At 31.4% G+C, this 22,749-nt stretch overlaps 1 protein-coding gene across 4 annotated transcripts; it reads right to left on the reverse strand.

Moving 5' to 3' along the window:
- Positions 1-888: 888 nt before the first annotated feature.
- LOC134710063 (serine/threonine-protein phosphatase 4 regulatory subunit 3A-like) lies at positions 889-22,174 on the reverse strand. 4 transcript variants are annotated; one of them, XM_063570232.1, is made up of 17 exons: positions 22,088-22,174; positions 21,691-21,955; positions 21,027-21,082; positions 20,499-20,597; positions 19,310-19,963; positions 18,489-18,638; positions 17,392-17,436; positions 16,838-16,954; positions 16,245-16,299; positions 15,607-15,683; positions 13,467-13,569; positions 11,763-11,921; positions 11,201-11,370; positions 10,598-10,740; positions 9,160-9,347; positions 8,193-8,398; positions 889-4,306 (listed from the first exon to the last, which is right to left on the reverse strand). In XM_063570232.1, the coding sequence occupies exons 2-17, from the start codon at positions 21,839-21,841 to the stop codon at positions 4,205-4,207; spliced, it is 2,475 nt and encodes an 824-aa protein (XP_063426302.1). In that variant the 5' UTR covers positions 21,842-21,955; positions 22,088-22,174; the 3' UTR covers positions 889-4,204. The 4 variants fall into 4 exon arrangements, with proteins under 4 accessions (XP_063426302.1, XP_063426300.1, XP_063426301.1 ...); XM_063570230.1 differs by having other exon boundaries at positions 15,580-15,683; XM_063570231.1 differs by having other exon boundaries at positions 15,607-15,689.
- Between the last annotated feature and the right edge of the window lie 575 nt (positions 22,175-22,749).

Below are 22,749 nucleotides of genomic sequence, written 5' to 3' on the forward strand. Positions count from 1 at the left end.
TTCGTCCTAAATTGCATTGTCAACCAGATTGGTAAAACTCTGATCCACACCTCAAAATCTTTATTTCAGTAACTTTTTTTTCAGTTAACCTTGACCCATTAACTTCTGACCCAAAAATTAGAAGGGGTCTTGGTTTTTTTTCCAAGAGGCATTTTAACCTGAGCTTGGTGAATAATGCACATACTTCAAAATGACATTATAATGTTTTCTGAACTTACTGTTGTCCCTATTCTAGTCTTAATTGTTGTGTGACCTTTGACCCAGTTATTTCAAAATTAAATGAAGCTTCATCCTTTGGGACATTATCAATCAACCATTGAAAAGATTTTCTTTATGACCTTGACAGCATTCATGTGACTGCCAAATATTTCAAGACAAAAAAGAGAAACCTCATTTACTCTAATGAATGAAAATCTTTAGGCTGGTTCCTAATGTTCTCTTTTATCTTTTTTCAGATAAGGGGCGACATAAAAAAATCAATGAAGGATAAAAAAACTTTATTCAAATAGTTAAGGATGGGGTCAAACTGCTGCAAGTTTTGTTTAAATTGACACCGATTTTACATACATCCTAATTGGTCAATCAATTTTTTCCCAAATTAAGTTGAGAAGGGGGTAGGGGGGGGGGGGGGGGGGGGGGGGTCAGTGAAAAACTATATGAATTATGTTTTTTATCCTTCATTGAACTTTTGATGTCGTCCAGTCCCTAATTAAGAATGACAAAATTTAATGCAGGAAAAGACAAGTGATATCTCGGCATTTCATAACAATTTGACAGATGGCCACACCGTGATACCACAATACTTCAAACAATGATGCCATAATAAATCATGACATCTCTCCTACTCTCTCTGGGTTTATGAAGGCAATAAAGAATAATAAATCAAAATCTGTTTCATGTTGCATTTATTTTTTTAGTTTTTTCATATAATTCAACATGTTTTACATTATAATAAAAATTTCATTTGATAAAATGCTGACTTTATGTGTATGGTTATGTACAATAAAACAGAGCATGCACCATTTCATGCCAAAAATAATTCTCTTTCATGCTGCCTGAAGTTCTACAATGGTGTTCTCAATACTAAAATACTTTATACTTCCCATAGATAGCTGTTATTAAGTAGAGTCAAGTATTAAACTTGTCAGTCAGTAGCCATTTTTATTTTCCTAAGAGATATATGATATTCAGATCTTGTGTAATAGATTTGATGTTTTAAGTACTGTAAGTGACTGATGTCTTAGCATACATAGAAAGACTGGAATACTTTGTACTACATTTAACTATTGATGATTTAATCCCAATATGGGGAAATTTTAATGTCATCCTGTGATATTCAGAACCAATTCAAATCAAATACTGATGATACGTGTAAGTACTAAAGGGCTTCAATCTTTGTTTACAATGAACAAATTGAGAACTAGGTTTTATTGTATTTATAACATTCAGTGAGAGGTGTTAAGATCTGTCAAACGTTGACACCATTATAGATAGTTAATGAAATACCTAAGATAGAATAAGTTCTTTTTGAAACATCCCAGGTAGTTTGACTAGATAATAGATGGTCAGAATACAACAATAGATAATTTGATGGAGTGTCTTAATCATAGGAACCCTATAAGAAGACTCATTAACACTGGTGCTAGTTGTAAATGAAAACTGCTGAATCATATTAAATTGTTATTTTGAAGTTTTAATACAGGAATGTTCTATGGTTTAATTTAAATGAAATTACATGTGAAATTATTCTAAATTTAACATTATTATTCTTCTCCATTAGAATGTTTGGTCTTAAAATGTTACATGTTTTTGTATATCAATTCCTATTAAAATTGTGTTAAGAATTTCACAACCTTTCTGTATATCAGGCTAATAAAAGACCTTAATTCAGAAAACTTAATTACCATACATTTTATCAGTGGTGTAATCAGATTCAACCCTTACTTGAACATTTAACACTGGTTAAAATATCTTATAAATTATCACAAGAAAGTTTCCCTTTATCCTCACATTACCCTTTCAATGTATAGTAGGAGTATTCATTATCTTGATTTTTTTCTCTTGTAGCTTATTCATCATTTCAAACAGTTTATAAAAGTTCAGTCAACAATCAAATGACAAAATATTCAATTTTCATGATTTTTAAATACCTTCTAGCTATGCAACAACTTTCATTTCATATAAATATAACCTCACATTAAACTGAAGCAAATCTTTGCTGCTTCTTCTCACTATCCTTCATTATAAAGTCAAGTTTGAAATTAAAATAAATGTTCTTTAGTTGTAAAATGATATTTAAAAAAATAAATAATGAATTTTCCATGTGAATCTGAATATTTGCCAATTGACAGTTGAATAAGTGTACTAGGTGCTTTTAATATGATAAAAAGATTTCCTTAATTATTCATGTTACAAGCAGAGCTATTCCCATAAAAGGCTAACACTTACAATTCAATTCAGTTTTTATTTGTATTGCCTCATTCTATATTTTTACAATCATTGAAATATTTTGCATCGGGGTAAAATTGTTGCAACAATGCAATGAGCTGAAGTATTTTGATTGCACATAGTTTTAAAATTATTTAAAGTATTTCCAAGACTCTTCTATACTAAAATCCTATGAATATTGCTTCAACTTCTCAAAATTTACTCTGCAAATATAATAAAAGGGAAAGTTGGCAATATCTTTTTTTTTATATAAAACATGGAAACATATACTGACAATAGAATGAAATACAACACACCCAAAACATTCACAGACAATCAAACAGTATTATCTCAGCAATCAATACACTGAAGTTTGTCTACAGATCATCATGAAAAACATCAGTATATATACATGTATTTATAGAAATGAACACATGTTTTCATTCAGATTGCTACATTTATATCTCCCTAAAGAAGAGTTCTGCATTTTTCTCTTGATATCTACAGAAGTTCACAACCAGTAGAGTTTTGCTAGAATTATTTTTTGCTCTTTATTTCTTGCTGAATTTTAGTTGAGGCAATTTTTCAGTCTAAACCTTAGTATATTTCAAAGGAATGTAAAATTTCAGAGACTTTTCTCAAAAAAATTAAAACTTATCAGTTTGAAAATTTATATATGTTTCTGCTTTAAAAAATAAACTTTCAGGTAGAAGAGGACATATAATACTATCTTTAATGGTCAGAAAATACTTTTAAGTGTGACTCTGTCATATACATTTTACAAACAATATCAGCATTTGAACAAAAATACTTTAAATTCTTATTTTCAAAAATATAACATGCACAAACAAATAGACAATTTTCAGATCTATGAAGGAATTTTCCTATGTTTGACAAATTCTATCTTTCAATGGTCTAAATATGCCATTTCAAAATAAAGATCAGAATAGGGCCATTTTAAGCATTTTAGTACAGAATTAACCCAATAATGATTAATTACTTAAACAAGTCTTCCTCATTTATTTATGTACAGCACATAAATTAAATAATTTTGGTTTTACTCTTATCGAAGAACAATAGTAAATGTCAAATTTCTCCTATTAGATGTTATAAATCAAAGTTAACAATACATTACTCAATGTGTGCTTTGTACATATAAATGAAACATGACTTACAGAAATACTTAAATGCTAATAATTGTACAAATGCAATGATAAGTTTAGAGTTCAATATAAAGAATTAATTCATGGTAGCAATTTTGGCATAATGTGAAATAAGAGAACTCTTAAAAAGGACGGATATCAACCGAATGATATAATAAATAAATACATAAATAATTACAGCGAGTGGGCAAAATACTAATCACTTATCTTAATTTACCCATATTAAAGGGGGAAGATATTTTTGATTTTTAAATCTTTTCTTTCCAATTCATTCTTATTCTATTATCACCTGAAAAAGAAGTAGTACACTAGTTTGACCGGCAGTATTGAGTTAACAACCTGATAACCTAGTTACCGGAGAGTAATATGATAATGAAAGTATTGAGATCAGATATTTAACTTCATTCTGATAAAACATGACATGATGATCCCAGCCGTTTACCCATCAAGGGTCAGACGTCACTTCAAAGGCAGTCCTTTATTGGCACAAACCACAGCCATCATTCGGGGGCTTTTCTCTGGACCCTTAAATCACAGGTAATCTAGCACCATTCTCAGAGACACAGTCTCGGCTAGCTAAGTCGTAGAAGTCTTTCTATCACTATGTTATATCACTACGTTGCCAGTCGTGGACGTTTAGCTGTGGGGGTTTCTGAATCCTCTTCCTCTTCATCAGAGTCTTCATCAGGATAGTCCACAAGTCCTACTAAACCTGCCTGTTAACATAAAATAAATAAATTAAAGTCAGAGTTCTCTAGTCCTACTAAACCTAACTGTTAACAAAAGATAAAAAATTTTTAAAACAATTGAATGACAGCTCTTTAATTAAAAATTTGTAAGGGTTCCGCGGAACCCAGTGTCTCGCCTACTTTTGCTGTAAATCGCAGGCTCAACAAAAAATGAGGAAAAAATCAATAAAAACATTCCTCTTGATACTATCTTTTGATTGTAAGAAGCTTCTGTCCAAGTTTGGTAAAAATCTAGGATAGTTAATGAATCTAATTAATGTTTTGAAAACTTTAACTGCGGACTGTATGTAATGTTAACTGGAAGAAAATCTAAATCCATTTAAAAGTAAAATACAGAAAAAATGGAGTTATCTTTTTACAAAATTTACTTCTGGATACTATCTTATGATCATAAATAAGCTTCTGTCCAAGTCTGGTACAAACCCAGGATAGTTTAAGAAAGTTATTAAAATTTTAAAAACTTTAACCACAGAGTGAATGTAATGTTTCCACGCAGAAAAACTAAGTCCATTTATTAGTAAAATACGGAAAAAATGGAATTTTATTTTTACAAAATTTACTTCTGAATACTATCTTATGATCATAAACAAGCTTCTGTCCAAGTTTGGTAGAAATCCAGTATAGTTTAAGAAAGTTATCAAAATTTCAAAAACTTTAACCACAGAGTGAATATATGTGGACGCCGCCGACGACGACGGAAAGTAGGATCACTTAGTCTCGCTTTTTCGACTAAAGTCGAAGGCTCAACAATAATAACAATAAGTGACTTTGTTAACATTTTTGTATTATAAAGACTTTGTTCGTGGCTTCAATATTGTTTAAATTGAGGTAGTGCTGCAATAGTGTTAATGTGTGTTGTCTGACAAGAAATGATTGTATATGGCATAGCAAGTCATCAGCACAATTTGTGATATCTCCTGTATAAATGTCTTTCAGATCATGTAGAGAAGCTCAGGCCAAAATAAATTAATAGTGTGTTTCCGGTTTCCCGACCCTACCTCCGTTTTTGACGCCGACCCTAAACTTTTTATTGCCAAAATTTAAAAAATTATGAAAAATCCGGATTTTTCAGTCTGTCCGGATCCGACTATTTGTTAAGAAAACTATAGATCTTCAAAACGTTTGATAGCAACGACCAATATTAATAAGTCAAGCGTTTCAAAAACCAAGATTTTAAATAAACAAGCATGGCTGCAGCTATTTATTAGCTGTCAAATATGCAAAATGTGATCACATGTTTGCAAAATATAATGACATCAATTCTGGATTATTGCAATATGATGAATCTCTTTTAAGAATAACATGATGGGCAAAAAAGTTTTATATGACATACGAAAACATTTGACAAGACCATAATTGACATATAATTTTAAGGGTAAAATAAGATCAATTGACTGCTAAAATCAATCCAGCTTTTGTGTAAAATATTCTCTTACCAATGTTGTAAAACATTGTTCTCAGACATAATATGCTTTTGGGGATTTGACAGTTTGAGTTATAATGATGACAGACAAGAGCCAGACAATGTGTAACAAGAAATAGAAAGCTTTCCCCAGTAGACAGACATGGTGTATGATTCATGTTCATTTATAAATGAATCTGCCCCTGCACCATGTCTACTTTTATTCTTTTAAATTTTCTATGACTGATCCCAGAACAGTTTATACCAGCATGACTAGAGATGGAAAATAAATCTACCATGTTTTTCCATATATTAAATATAAAGACAAAAGATTCTCACTTTTTTCTCAAATCCTGAAATTTTAATATTGTCAGAACTCCTAAAGATTAAATTCTGTCAAATATCAAAACACATCTGTTTATTAAATAAAGAGGGTGCAAGAGTATTGCCCCTCAATAAATCATAGGCTGCTGCTTAGCAACGATTTAGTGTTTCTACTACTAAAAACTAGAGGCTCCAAAGAGCCTGTGTCGCTCACCTTGGTCTATGTGAATATTAAACAAAGGACGCATTTGAATTCATGACAAAATTGTGTTTTGGTGATGGTGATGTGTTTGTATATCTTACTTTTCTGAACATTATTGCTGCTTACAATCATTCTATCTATATCATTATATTGAACTTGGCCTAAGAGCTTCAGTGGAAAATGTTAGTTAAAATTTACAAATTTTATGAAAATTGTTAAAAATTGACTATAAAGGGCAATAACTCCTTATGGGGTCAATTGACCATTTAGGTCATGTTGACTTATTTTTAGGTGTTACTTTGCTGTACATTGTTTCCCTTTACAGTTTATCTCTATCTATAATAATATTCAAGATAATAACAAAAAACGGCAAAATTTCCTTAAAATGACTAATTCAGGGGCAGCAACCTAACAGCAGTTTGTCCAATCCATCTGAAAATTTCATGGCAAATAGATCTTGACCTGATTAACAATTTTACTCCCTGTTAGATTTGCTCTAAATGCTTTGGTTTTTGAGTTATAAGCAAAAAACTGCATTTTACCCCTATGTTCTATTTTTAGCTATGGCGGCCATCTTTGTTGGTTGGCGGGGTAATTTGACACAATTTTTAAACTAGATACCCCAATGATGATTATGGCCAAGTTTGGATTAATTTGGCCCAGCAGTTTCAGAGGAGAAGATTTTTGTAAAGGATTACCAAGATTTACGAAAAATGGTTAAAAATTGACTATAAAGGACAATAACTCCTAAAGTGGTCAACTGACCATTTTGGTTATGTTGACTTATTTGTAGATTTTACTTTGCTGAACATTATTGCTGTTTACAGTTTATCTCTATCTATAATAATATTCAAGATAATAACAAAAAACAGCAAAATTTCCCAAAAATTACCAATTCAGGGGCAGCAACCCAACAACAGGTTGTCCGATTCATCTGAAAATTTCAGGGCAGTTAGATCTTGACCTGATGAACATTTTTACCCCACGTCAGATTTGCTCTAAATGCTTTGGTTTTTGAGTTATAAGCCAAAAACTGCATTTTACCCCTATGTTCTATTTTTAGCCGTGGCGGCCATCTTGGTTGGTTGGCGGGGTCACCGGACACAATTTTTAAACTAGATACCCCAATGATGATTATGGCCAAGTTTGGATTAATTTGGCCCAGCAGTTTCAGAGGAGAAGATTTTTGTAAAAGTTAACGACGACGGACGCAGGACGACGGACGACGACGGACGCCGGACGCCAAGTGATGAGAAAAGCTCACTTGGCCCTTCGGGCCAGGTGAGCTAAAAAGGGGGTGGGGGAGGGTAGGAATCTGTTTTAACATGTATACGCTTAACTTAAAGTTAAGTTTAGCTTCTGCAGACACAAAAACATTAAATTGAAAGGATTTTTTTTTATTATTAATGAAAATATATGTAGATTAATTTAATTAAGTACTATTATAAATATCAAAGAAGCATTCAGGCACATGAAATGATTTCATTTGAATCTTTTTATGCTATCATCGACAGAAAAAATAAAAAGTCTTCATAAAATAAAATGTTTTACCTACCTACCCTACCTAATTTTTTTCAGGGTGAAATAGGAAACACACTATTTATTTATTTTGGCCTCACTGACAAAGACCTTTCAATAAACATCTAGATGATAAACAGCAGTTAAAAAAAGTTTTTTTTTCCCCCAATTTAAACTCTTATTGGCAATAAAGACCAATGTTTATTCCCCATCGTTTTGTTTACAACTCTGGTCTATAGTCTGGTGTAAATATAAAATTTTAATCATTGTATTTATGACAAATTTATCTCAATGAAATTGAAGTTTTAAATTGAACCTCACACAACTAGTGCCTTTTCTGATAAACTGTTTTGTAATTTCAATTTTGTCAGTTTTTCATTTGTTGCTAATCTTAGATTGCAACTTACCCTTTTGGCAGCTAATGCCTTTTCTGAAGGTGTAATCGGTGATGTGTTTGGTGTAGGACAAGGTATAGTTGGACTTCCTGTCGGTGATGTAGCAGGACTACCTACTGGACTCGTGTTTGGACTGTTGTTTCTGAGGTTAATGTTTATACATGTTGATCTGTTATTAAATAACCTTGGTGGTGATTCTCTCGACTGGTCTTTATTGACTGTAAAATATAAATAAACAAATTCTTTTGACGGATCTAAAAACTAAGATATCTACTGCACAACGCATCCATATCTACGAATCTTATTCAAATTTAAATCCAGCATCCAGGCTTTCCTTACAAGAATCTGACAACATTCTCTAATATTTTCTAATCTGGAAATATTATTAATTAAATCAGTCAATGAAATTTCTGCCTCCCACTTTTTGAAAGTGAGTATCATTACAACTAATGAGAGGATCTAGAAAGTAGAATGGCGAAGTCAGATCCTAGTGATCAAAGTGTTTAAACATGATCTGTGTTATAATTGTATACCAATAAAGAGCATAAGCTATGAGATAAATAAATAAATAAATAAGATTTTTTTTGTTTGTTAAAACATTAATCAAAGTGATTGATTGACTGTTTGTTGGTGTTATAATGCCACTTTCTGGGTTTTGTGGCATCATTTTTTAAGGTTGGAGGAAGCTGGAGTGACAGGAGAAAACTGCTGACCTTCCATAAGAAAACTGACAATCCTAGTCACTTAAGATTGAAATCAAGTGTACCTGCACAATTGGGGCTCATACTAACAACCTGTGTTGACTGGCCAGTGATTACAGTATTAGAACTACTTTGAACACCTGGCCAACAAGGCCCCTTAATAAAAGTGAAATTAAAATTTGCTTTTAGCAGCCAGTTTGATTCAGTTTTGTCAAAATCAGCAAAGAATTATTGCAAATGAATTATTCACTTAACCTATATAGTGATATTGACATTACCTTTTCTATTGCCTATATATCTGTTTATATGGTCAAAATCTGCATCTAAACTAGATCTTAATACATCAGAAACAGGGACCAGGGAATCCAAGTCCTCAGTTTCATCGTCTTCATCAAACCACATTTCTTCCTCCTCTTCTAGTGTCCTAGCATCTCGTCGATATCGATGATTCCGCAACACTGATGTACTGAAGGAAAAAATAATGTGTTGTTTAGTCAGCAAGTACAACAGTACAATAACAATTCAATAATATCTAATTGATCAAATGGAATTTTCTTTAAGGCCAAAAAAAAATATATGTTTGTTTCCTGCTTCCAAGGCATATAAATCAGGGTGGGTAGGTCGGGATTATTATTTTTTTTTTTTTCACTCACTGTGTCAGATTTTCAGTTAGTTGAGGGTTCTGTACCCCAAAATGATTTAAACTCTAAGCTTTAATTGAATAATACTCGCAGTGCTGACATTTTTTAAACCTTAGTTGTAGCACATTTGTGCAGGGAGTAGCCATATTGATTGTTTGGACATAGTAAAATATAGAACTTTTCCAGACTGGTAACGTTTTTTTCTGAAAAAGATCTAGGGTTGGGGGTTTGAGTCAGGGTCGGTCGGGAAACAGGAAATAGACCTTTATTTTTTTTTGGCCTAATTAACCTAGCCATTTTGATATTTTTATAATATATCAGACACAAAATTTTATTAAAGCAACCAATTATAAATTAAGAATTCTAATATAATATGTGGTATATAACTCTCAAAATCATAGATTATATATAGGATATAAATATACATAGCCATAAATTTCTCATTGTTGAAGATGGTAACGTGATCTATAATTGCATACTACCACCTCATTTGAACTATGGTAGATATTTCTCTTATTGACAATCATATCACAAGTCAAAGTCTATGTTAATGATATGTATAGTTGGTAAAATTAGAACTCTGTGTGACCTTTCTCAGCAAGGATACCTAGGATTATAACTAAAGAAGTTTTATGTGAGTCATATGGAAACATTTATCATTTAAATTTTTCAGCAAGCTTAAATCATTCTAAGGCTTGGACATATTTTTTGGACTGAAGTTCCTTATTTATGACCAGTTTTTTTGGCTTCAGAGGTATTACCGTATAGCGGGTTATTTTCGCGGGGTGTAAATTTTCGCGGAGAGAACAAAATCGCCAAAATAAATTCCGCCAATTTAAAAGTGTACATGCAAATATATTGAAAACAGTTTCGAAACCAACAAAATAATAACCGCAAAAATATTTCGTATACCTTATTCAATGAAAATCGGGAAATTTTACACCCGCGAAAATAACCCGCTATACTGTATTTGAAAATAATCTGACTAATTGTTTTGCCAAGCATTGAAGATTTCAACTGAATAACAACAGGCTCTATAAAAAATCTCTTTTCAACTATTGTTTTATCAACATACCTATCAAATAATTTGTCCTTGAGGCCATCTTGTTGTTGTTCGTATCTCATCTTGAGGGAATTAAATGTACTAACATAATTAACACTCTCTAGTTCTTTCATGTGTGTTTCTACTATGTGAGCACAGAGAGACTTGATATCCTCCTGAAAAACAATATTTGTATAGTAAACATCAATTTGTCTTAACATATTTTATTGTCTTAATGAACTATTTGGGTTTTAACAGAAAGTGGATCATAACACTCTGTTATGGTTTGAATAAAATTAGTCTTAAAAATTTCCTGAATACAAGGTTCTAAAATATGTTTAAGTAAAGTAAAAACTTGTTGAACACTTCCATAGTATGACAAGAATACATCAAATATGTAAATGTTCTTTAATATTTGAACTGGCAGGTTTGAAACTTAATTCATTTATCCAAAATATTGTAATATGTTGATAAAAATTCAGCCATTTATAAATTAATACTTTAAGCCAGATTTTGCACTATGTAAAATCATGCAAAATTTCATGTCAATTACTTAAAAAAAATCCTTATAATACTTGTATGCAACAAAACAATCCATTTTTTGCAGTAATGACTATTTTATTAAAAATGTCTTACCATTTTAATGAATTCAAATAATTCAATGATTGCAGAGTTAAAGAGATTATATCTTGTGCCATTTTCTATAAAAGCTTCTACGATTGGTTTAAATAAACTTCCTTTGATGATATATCTGTAGTAAAAATCGTCTTTTATTCCAACAATTTTACGCATAAATCTTAATGCACCTGAAAATAAACAAAGCCACTTTGAATTAACTTTGAGTTTAAGAGTTATCTTTATTTTTCAAATTTAGTTGGGAGTTTTCTTCAATAATGAATTGCAATCTTTTATTTCTTTAATCTTTCATGATCCATGAATCATGAGCTGTTGATAAATAAGATACTTCAGTCTGAATAATATATAGCACAGTTCCAGAAAACAATTAATTTGAAGCCTTAAAACATCTACAAATACTTTTCTATGACTGGGCGATGTTTGAAACAAATTTATTAAACCATAAAAAAAATACTAGATATGGGTGAAAGTGTGTCTTATTCAGAGCATTCAAAAACTAGTCCATGAACCTGTGCTTGGCTGAAACAACAGAAGAAATATTCTTAATAAATGTTTTACTTACACAATGCCAGAAACCTGTGACGTGACTTTAACAACAGTAAAACTCTTCTTAATAAATCTTTACTAATAATGTAGTTTTTGATGTGGAATGTATGGTGCTCTATACAAAATGTTAACAGCTCTAAGATCAGGGATTGTAGCTGTGCTGACTGGAAGTCATCTACAAAAAAAACAATAATAATTTTATTTATGTTTCTAATCATATAGATAGGAATATCAGCAAAGAGAACAATACAATAACACTTATTTTATTTGTCAAAGATATTTTGTTATATGGTTCAGGGCTCACACTACTTCAGAATTATAGGGAGAAGTGACTTCTCTTTTAGAAACTGATAGGGAGAAGTGGTTAGATTTGAAAGAGAAGTGCTCATTCGCGCAGTGCGCTACAATGTTTGGATTTTACTGTAGTATAAACGGTCAATGGTAAATTATGTTATTTTTATATTGTTCAATTCATATCTGAGTATTCAATTAAAGTACCTTTTCAAATTAAAAGTTGTTTAAATTTTACTAAGGTCCTTGTGAGAAACTACCAACTAAATGTCTAGCACTAAAAAAAAAAATTTTTTTAAAAGGTAAAGAATTTATAATATATCAATTACAATTTAATTAAAAACTATCTTGTGTATTAAATCAGTGTTTCTCATCAAAAGATATATAAAGGTAAGCTGGGCCATAATATATTAATGATATTAGTGTAATAGTCTAAGAGTTAAGCAACTTTACAATAGTTTACAGCAATCCATATAAATTATAGGGAATCATATACACCAATCAATGATGAGTTTATTAAGATGTAACCAAAAGTCTTTTAATGCGTGTGGAATGCATATTTTTTCCTTTTGGGATCAATATTCTACTGTCAGCTGTTCCATCCGTGCGTCCGTAGTAATTTTTTCTAAAAATACGGATTTAGGTCATAGTTGGTCTGTTTCCGATCCGTAGTTTAGAAATCGGACAATGGCGGACGATTGCAAGAAAATTTACAAAAATAAACGATGTTTGACAAGTTATTTGGAAAGGATCATGACTTTTTTAAATGCAATAAATGGATTGAACATTTACTGGGGGCAACTTTTATCAAGTTAAAATGAAGTAACAAACTTATGTTGCAGCCGAAAGTTAGGTTGATGTACGTTTTCGAGTAACAAGCACCAGAACTTTCGGAAGTGCAAGAAATGATAAAAAGTTGTATTTTTATCAAATAACCTGCTACACACTGCAAAAACGATGCTTCAACCTCATTTCATAAGATAATTAATCGTTTATGTCTAAATTTCTTTAATTATCATTAAAAAGTTGATAATGTCCGATGGAGGAAGCGACTGAAAGCGAGGAATCGTAAACAACAGGGCGACTCGTCTTCGCTTTTGGGGGTCGGGGAAAGCGACTTCTTCGCCCAAGTCGCCTGGTAGCGTGAGCCCTGTGGTTTAATTTTGTCTACATCCCATCCAACATCCAAAGACTTATTTTTTAAGAATTATCTTTGTTTTTAGTTTTGAAAAATATCAAACACAACAGTTACTGTTTGAAGGAAAAGAACAAGCCTGTTCAATGTTTTCAACCCACTCACCCTTCATTTATTTTTAGAACAGCCCTACGATAACAAGTCAAAAACATTCAAAATTTCTTAAATTGTGGAAGAATGATTATTGTCATTGTTCTGAGAAATATCACCTCACCACATTCACACTACACTCACCTTTACTTAAGCGTCCCTCTGATGTGTTGGCATATAATGGTGCCGTTAACACATGCATGCTGTGTTTGTAGAAGAACACTAAGAACTCAGACTTCTCTGTTTTCTGTAAATAAATAAGAACACTAGTAAATATCTTTGCATCTGTCCGTAAATCACAAACATGTTTCATACGGACAAATTAAAAATACAATCAATCAACTGACATTAAATAAGAGGTTTGACTTGAAGATATGATGAAAATCCATAAGATGATGAGTTGTACTGAACTGTTCTTAAAACAATGGAAAAGGGCCTATAACTAATATTTATAAATATAGATAAAATTTAAACAACTCAATATTGGGTAACACAAGGTATTCAATGTTTCATGCTGTTCAACTAAATATCTTGATAATCATTAACCCTTTCATTTTAAAGGTAAGATACATACACAGAAATTATCCGAAACCTTTCAATATAAGATAAACTTGTAGTATCTTTCAAATACAACATTAAATCATAATGACTGCAGATCAAGTTCATTATTCAGCTTCTAATTAGCTATCAGAGGTACAACAAGTGAAACTGCGAGCTACTGCTCACTGATGATACCCCCGCCGCAAGTGGATAATATTACTAGTGCAAAAATATGCAAGTGTTCGGTAAACAGGAAGTTGTCGAGTGATGAATCTGAAAACGCAACACACGGTATAGCTGACTTATATAAATCCTGAAACCAAATTTCAGAAATCCTTGTATTGTAGTTCCTGAGAAAAATGTGACGAAAATTTTCAACTTGGCTATCATGTGTAAAATCATACAAGTGTTTGGTAAACAGGAAGTTGCCAAGTGATCAATCTGAAAACGCATCACACGGTATAGCTGACTTAGATAAACCCTGAAACCAAATTTCAGAAATCCTTGTATTGTAGTTCCTGAGAAAAATGTGACGAAAGTATCATGGGACGGACTGACTGACGGACGGACGGACAGACAGAGGTAAAACAGTATACCCCCCCCCTTTTTAAAGCGGGGGTATAATTAAGTGAAATTTACAATATGACACTTAGTTCACATTTAAATTTGTTCATGTTTTCGATCTCCTTGGTGTTTTGACAGACATGTTTGTTGGCAAGTGTGATTATCAGATAAACCTGTATGAATGGTTGGTTCAAAATTTGAACCAGTGTTTGAACATTTGTAAAAGCAGTTAAAACAATATTTTATTACTTTTGACACAAATAAACCTTAGATTAGTTGAGTTAGAATAGATATCAGTATATGAGGATGATAAGCAATGATTAATACAATTACTAAATTCACTCAGATAAATAAAAAATAAACTTTATCACTCTTAAATCAGAATTTTTGTTCAGTTGAAGTAAATTAGAAAAACAATGTGTTAATGCATTTTCATTAAAATAACTATTTTTTTTTTCTCAAGATATCTTAATTTTTTTTAATTTCTTTGTTTTATTTTCTCACTTCAAGAGTAAACAAAAAATCTCTAGTTTCTTTTAGTATTTAACTCCTGGAATTCTTAACCCTTACTTGAGAATTGTATTTGATCGGTAGCATCTAGCATACATTAACAAATCTACAGTAGAAGAAAGTTATGATGATATTATACGATTCTGATAGAATTTTTCTGATGATGTTACACAAAATATTTAAGTGAAAAGAATGTTTCTAGAATAACTGAGCAGTTGCTTTACTTATAAAATATATTTACTTAAAAAAACATAATTTTGTCTGGATATTCAAGAATATTTTAAATTTAAAACAATCCACTTTTGTTGACATTTTTATAGGAGAGACGCTTCATTAAGACTGGCTATGAAATAAATCAAGCTTTCATCAAAAACATGTACACTAAAAAAACTATGTCAATAAAAAAATATTAGAATTTATACATTGTAGCCATTTACTCTATCAGAAATTATAAAATCTGTCCTAAAAATATTCTGTCCTTGCCAATAGCAACAAAGTTCAAGGCGATTTATAAATGTAAAATTTAAGCATTGCAGGAATATCTCTTAACCTACATGAATACTTTACTTAGTAGATAAAAGGAGAAATTTCACCTAGCTTTGTTCAGTTATTCTAGAATGACTTAGAATGAAGACAAACATACATTGAAGTAGTAAGCATTTAGGCTTACATTTGATGTAGCTATCATGTTTTCTGGATCTATCAGTAGTTTAAGAACACCCATCAACTGTAATGCACCTCCCAGCTCTGCAACATAAAACATAAAAAATTAAAACAACATGTGCAATTCTAGAATTTGACATAATTGGAAACATCAGAAACGAATCAAATAATCAAGAACAACAATTCTCATTATATTGGACAGAAAAAGCTAATTGGAAAAGATTTCCCAGAAAATTTAAAGTTTTTAATCTGAAATTCTGATTAATTAAAAGTTAAATCCTTTTATCATGGATATTAGGATGTTTAATGAGATATGAAATCTTTTAAGAAACATATATGGAGCCAATCTTTGATAACAGCCAAATTCAACTTTTTTTTAGTTTATAAACTATCAAATTGTATAGTGGAACTACATCATGCAAATCTTGATTTTAGAAAGTTATGGCTGTCCTTTTTAGTTCTAGCATTTTTGTATCTCACAAATATTGGATTAAGTTTGCTTTAGGTCATAAGCAACCTTACAAACATGTATAAATAATAGATTATCTAGTGATGCAGTAAAGCTTTCATATAAAATTTTGATGGACTTCACTTGGATCCTAAATTACCCCTAAACAATACTGTTTATGATTTTTGGTAACTTACCTGGATCCGGATCATTGATCATCTGATCTATCACCAGATTAACCAGTAAATCATCCTACAATACAAAACAACAGCATTTAATCTAAGTAAAAAGGGTTGTTCCAGTTTAGAACACAAGCAAACACCCACATTCAATAAGATAAATTTTGGAATAGCCATTACATCTCACAATGGTCTGAGGGCCAATTATGTTCTTGATACTTGATTTGGTATACTATAGACTCAACATTGTAATATATATTGGGCTAAGATCTGATCAACCTAAAATTTGTCCACAAAACAATCACAACTTTAATTCTAATTGAGGAAATGATTTCAGAATATATTTAAATGTTCATGGTCTTATTTTAAAGATTTGTTTCAAATTTGATCTGTGTATCTATCCTATAGGAAGCCTATCATTCAAACTCAAACTGTCACTCAAATTTAAATCGTTATATTTTTAAGCAACCCTTTAAAAGTGAGATCTGTCATGCAAACTTGCATAGTCTGTTTTTAGGCGACCCTTTATTATATGTGGAGCCTGTCACTCAAACTTGCATCTTCCTGTCCTTTTGGACCAATTATAATGAAAGCATGTCACTCAAACTTACATCATCCTGTTTCTGACCTTCCTTCATTATGAATTCTCTGACAGTGGATGGACTGAACTCCACAATGTATGAAAATATATCTATTGCAGCTGATTTAATTTGTGGATCATCCAGTCCCTAAAAATGAAAGAAATATACACATTACATATCTCATCGGACAGTTACTAAATATTGAAATTTATGTGTTATTATGATTATTTATTTCTTAAGTAATTGAATATTAGACCTGCTCTGATTTCACGATTCATGAACTTTTTTTTTTTTACATAAATGCTGAACATTGTTAAACCACGATACATTTTTCTACCTTAGCTGTATTTGGCAAAACTTTTGGGAAATTTGATTGGCATGCTCTTCAACTTTATACTTTATTTGGCCTTTTTAAAAAAAACTTTTTTGGATTCACTGATGAGTCTTTTGTAGGCGAAACACGTATCTGGTGTAAACACAAAATTAATTACTGGTATATATGATGAGTTTATTCACACACCTATCATTATTTTTTCAAAAAGTAGATGCATTGTACATACTACATAATTCATACCGATACTTACTAATATGACTTCTATAGCTGATAAAACACCAAAAGATGACAATGTCTGAAATGAATAGAAACAGAAAATGACACAACAGTAAACTTTTTGTAATTATATTCCAATGGTCAGATGATTAAGTTCCTGATAAATGAAGTACTCTCACTTCATAGATGTATCGAACCAACACAATTTGGAGAACATTTATAACATTTTCAAAGATTTTCTTAGCCATATTTATTGCTTACCATGAAATATAATCAAAGGATATTCATTAACCATTAATCAACCACTTGTACAATATCTTACACAATCAAAAAGATGAATGGTTTTATTGGTATTCTTTTTATAAATTCTTTGTTTTGCATGATGTTTGTTTCTATCCTCATGCTATTTATTATTTTAATGTTCAAAAAATGTCTTTCGCTGGTGCAAGAAACAGTCTTTCTACAGAACAAGGATACATGTAAAGAAATAAATAGATGTCTTTTTTTGCTTGTTTGTTTTGTTGTTGTGTAGTCAGAATGCAGTCTCATTGACAATTATTAGACGCTGTAATAATATCATGACTTAATTGTATTCTTTATTTTAAGTGGTAAAATAAGATATCAGAAAATTTAACTACTGAATGCAAAACAAAAACTCTCAGTATTAGGACTTTCTTAAGAGTAAATGCAGGTGATTGTGGGCGATTACTCAAAAAATCTCCTCTGAATTTATGATTTAATACTAGATGTTTGTATGCTAGGATCGTCAATTGGAATCAAAAGATTTTACCATGTTTTCAGTGATTCACTCTACAAACTCAACACCAGCAAGAGAGATAATTAACTGATTCACCTACATGTAGGGCTTGAAATAAAATATTGTGTACTTCCCCAATCCAAACCGATCCTGTAAAAACGGTCCTACTCATTTTAATACATTTTATTGTCAAAAGTCAAGTATTATTTTATTCATTTTGAGTTTAAGGCTTGTCAGATCAACCTATATTGTTCCAGCTTTTTGGAAAAAATAAAATGATTTTCCTACCTGCAAACCCACAACTGGCTTGGCAGGGTCAGGATTGGGGAAACAAGCAATTTATTAATTTAGGCCTAGTGGAATGGATACTGTACCTTGAAAAATGATTCTCTGCTATCTTGTTGCAGTGTTTGTGAAAATGTACAAAATTCTTTCAAAAATAGCACTAAATCTCTTCTGACAGCTTCCTCTGTGTCGTCACTTGTCAACTGTGTAAACAGTGATGATAAAAACTTCTCATCTTCCTGAAAAATCACACACAAGTTAAAAATAAATTCATGTTATCTCAAGTCTACAAATCATCAACAGCTTCTTACTTGTACTCATAAGTTAATATCCCTTTTATCAAAAAAATAAAAGTATTAGCCAAAACTAATAAGGTGTCAGACAGATCCATAAAATGCTTTCCAACATTGAATTCTTTGCTGAAAAGGCAAAATATGCTGAAGAAATAAGGAATAGTAGCCAAGGAAACAGGAAGTAATTGTAACAGGATGCTGTTACGAAGTCTCCAAAACAAAGCTCCTATATGGTCCCATGTTCATTTGATTTGATTTTTTGTCCCATACAAGAATATATATGGCTTACGAGTAGGGCTCTCCACCATTTACAAGTTTTCAAACAGGAAGGGGTGAAATATCACCAAAATAAGGTGAGTGTGGTATAGTCCCAACTGTTAGAGGAAATACCATAGATGATTCTCCTGATTCCTTCTCTTAGAATCCTTACATGTACTAACATTTTGAAATAATACTACTGGGTTTGAAATAAGTAGGGATCCACTCGTGGATAACCCTAAAAAATTGAGAGCTACTAAAATTTCTATTTTTCTTGTACAATGTATAGAACTATATATATTGGGTACCAAAATTAAACCTGTGGGCTACTATGCCAAAGCTTCAAACAATGCACTAACCTGTATCATACTGACAATCTCTACTTTGTTAAAGAATATAAATGACGTTAATGACGATAAATGATTCTCCTCGAACACAGAGGGCGTTGGTAAGATGACGTCCTGTATGTACTGTACACGATATGTTTGGTGGATCTTATTCAGAAGTTCCTTGTTTGTCATCGGCACAACTTGTTTAAACTTTGCCGTCTCCTTTAAATATGTTCTGTGTTGTGATGGCTGTGGCGATGATGGCTGATGTTCTAACACTCCTATCACATCAAATATTGTTTCCTCTGAGAACATGATCTCAAATAGTTCGTTTCTGTTCAATAAAAATATATTCTTAAATATTTCATACAAATGATGAAGTCCTTCCATGTTATCTAAATCCTCACACATGTGAAACAGATCCAGTAATTTTTTGATATAGCCACTGTTTTCAATGGCCATTGAGAGTTTTTCTTTGCGTATGGGTGTAGATTGAATAGATGACTCTGTAAATATATTCCATATCTCCTCTAGTTTGCTAAGTTCACAGGGAGGTAACTCGATCTCCTGAGCAGCGTCTGGGGCATCTTCTATAGTGCTGTCTTCCTGAAATTCTTCATCATGTTCACCATGGTCGATCAAACAATCTTGTGTGATGTCCACTGATGGATCTTTTCCTTGTACCTGAAAAATTTATAATCACATACATGACACTATTATAAAAAACTTTCTTTGAGATGCTTTATTAAAATTTGTTTCAACAACAAAATTAGAGATAGGGAATTTTTCACAATTTATGAAATATTTTGATTTTTTCCCTTCACAATTTTGATGAAAGCTCCTTATTAATTTTTACAATTTTCTAAGTTTAAAAGGGACCTAACTCTACTGCCAGAATTTGAACTCTGTCTTGATGTTGTGGTTCTTTCCTTTGTGTAAGAGTTAAATAAAATTTGGATGAGGAAAACTTAAATTATAGTGCAGATACAAAAATGGGACTAAATACAGACAGAAGATCAAGGGCATCAATTTATGTCCTCATTGCCAAAAACTATAATATTGCCTTTAATTTGCACTATTTTGAATTTGTATAGGAAAAGAAAAAAATTTAAATTGGTAAACTGAACTAGTTAGAATTTGTAACACAATAAAAATATGTAATTCAGCTTTATAACACATTTAGAGAATGCATACTTAAATCTAAATTGAGATGTTTTACCTGACAAATTTTCCTCCAAATCTCAAGGCAACCAGCTTGTTCCTGGAAACTTAATGCCAAGTCATAGTTAGCTGCTTCTGACCATACTATCAAGGTTTCCTAAAATATATATAATATGTCAAGTGTCTTGGGTATAAAACAACAATAACTTCACATGCTGTCAAATTTTGTATATAAGTTGTTATGGTCTTATTGAGTCTTAGTCACTTTAAACCGGCATACATATACCTGGGCCTAAAATAAAATATTGTCAGAACAAAGTCAGGCTATTTTATTCATTTCTAATTTTCAGGATTGCCAGATCAACCGATATCCAGCTTTTAAGGGGGAAAAAATTACCTCCCTGCATTACCTACCAGCACCTGACTTGGCAGGGTCAGGATTGGGGAAACAAGCAATGCATTAATATAGGCCCTATCATGCATGACCTCTTTTTATTTTTTTTTTATTTTTCATGTTGATTATGTTTGACAAAAAAAAGAAAGTGATGGAAATTTTCCAACAACCTGTATCAAATTGTGCCATTACCTGTTGTTTCTGGTACATGGTATCAGGCTGAATCTTTGACTCCAAGAGAACAGTTCCTGTAATAAATAAAACAAATTCCATTGTTACTGAAAATATAAGTCTTGGGGCTTAAACAACAGGTACTTATTTGGGAGAATAAAATAAAGCCTATACTTACATTTGTATATGTTTACAAATTACATGCATTTGGGAAAAATACAAATTTGGACTTGCTCTTGATTATTTTATGAAATAGGGTTGTGAGGTTAAAACCCTAATTCATAATATTCAGGCTTTGGCCATTGTTAGTATTGTATTATTTTTTAATTTCTTGTGATATGCCGCATGGAACAAGTATTCATATAAATGGCAATTTAGGTCTTGTACCTTTTTAGTTGCAATATTTTGCTGCATCAACAGAGAAATTTTTTTAAAATAACAAATCTTTGCAGCTGACAGAATTATTTGGACCAAAAAAGTACATGGTCATATCATCCTTGTTATATATGTTGATATTTTAACTTTGTTTCATTGAATTTTTATGTATGCTGATGAAACTGAATTTATGATTGAATCTAAAGGTCATTGACCCTTGTGGGGTATCAGAGGAATAGACATATATTGTATAGGAATGTCAATGCATACAAGTTAACAGAGATCTAATGATAAAGATTAACAAACTAACCATCCGTCTCAGATCGGACTTGAAGTGACATTCCTTTCAATCTTTCAACAAAAATGGAGGACACATGCCCGGTGCCTTGGTCATCCCACTGGCGTTCTTCGTTTAACATGTACAATTTAACACGTCTACGTGTGCTTGTTGTGTCCGCCATTTCTGTATGCTATTATTTGTTTATTAAACTTATTGGTATAGTTTAATTTATGCTGAAATCCTTTGTACTATTCGATTCCACACGAAGGCAATCTGGACCGCGTACTCACATCACCTGAAATTATTGATGAGCGAATTAATATTGCATTTCAAATATCGACAGTTCATTCAGAACTGTCCGTAAAATATTATTGCCAAATACCAATAAACTGATTATCTTAAATTATAATCTATTTTGTAAAATTACATTTGGTAAACATAATGTCGAGCAATCAATTGGTCCGCCATCTTGAATGTGTTTAGTCAAATTGGGGTTTCCAAAATTTGTTACACGGTTTTTCGTAATTTTTTCAAAATCAATATCGGTATGGGATGCGATTTCTTTTACCGGAATTTCTTTATGTACTGAAAACTATCCATCTACCAAATCAGGTACAATTTTATACAAAGGAAAATTTTAAAATATAAAAACTTATCACTGTACAACCTTCAACAATATGAAAAAGACATACCGTATAGTAAATTTCCATTTGACTTTATATGTTACTACATTTTTGAATCGAAACAAAAATGCATACAGCGCTATAGATGTAATTGGCTAACTAAAAAAGCACTATTCTGTTTTTAAAAGTCATACTGAATTCCCAGTCTTGTATGTTCAATATCAACCAATCAATTAAATAACTAATCAATAAATAATTGAAGGACTTTTGAAAGAAAATAAACAATAAATGAATAGTTCCCTATTGGAATTTTGAAAACCGTGAAGAATAAATTTTAATAGACTGACAAATGTCAATAAATCAGTTGACTGATTCAGTGTTGATAACTTAGAATTCTTTAATTGTTTTACTTATGGATGCTTTATTCAATCAAAACAAGAATAAAAGAGAGACGAATAATATCGGA

Source organism: Mytilus trossulus, chromosome 3 (assembly GCF_036588685.1).
Source record: "Mytilus trossulus isolate FHL-02 chromosome 3, PNRI_Mtr1.1.1.hap1, whole genome shotgun sequence".
Lineage (NCBI taxonomy): Eukaryota > Metazoa > Mollusca > Bivalvia > Mytilida > Mytilidae > Mytilus > Mytilus trossulus.

What these genes read in the sequence shown, in the direction of transcription:
- LOC134710063 (XM_063570228.1), bottom strand. Translation starts at nt 21,841, where the DNA reads ATGGCGGACACAACAAGCACACGTAGACGTGTTAAATTGTACATGTTA. An exon ending in AGTCCGATCTGAGACGGATG is followed by an intron (nt 21,083 to 21,690) that starts GTTAGTTTGTTA and finishes TATTTATTACAG; the next exon opens with GAACTGTTCTCTTGGAGTCA. An exon ending in ATATATAGGCAATAGAAAAG is followed by an intron (nt 8,399 to 9,159) that starts GTAATGTCAATA and finishes TATATTTTACAG; the next exon opens with TCAATAAAGACCAGTCGAGA.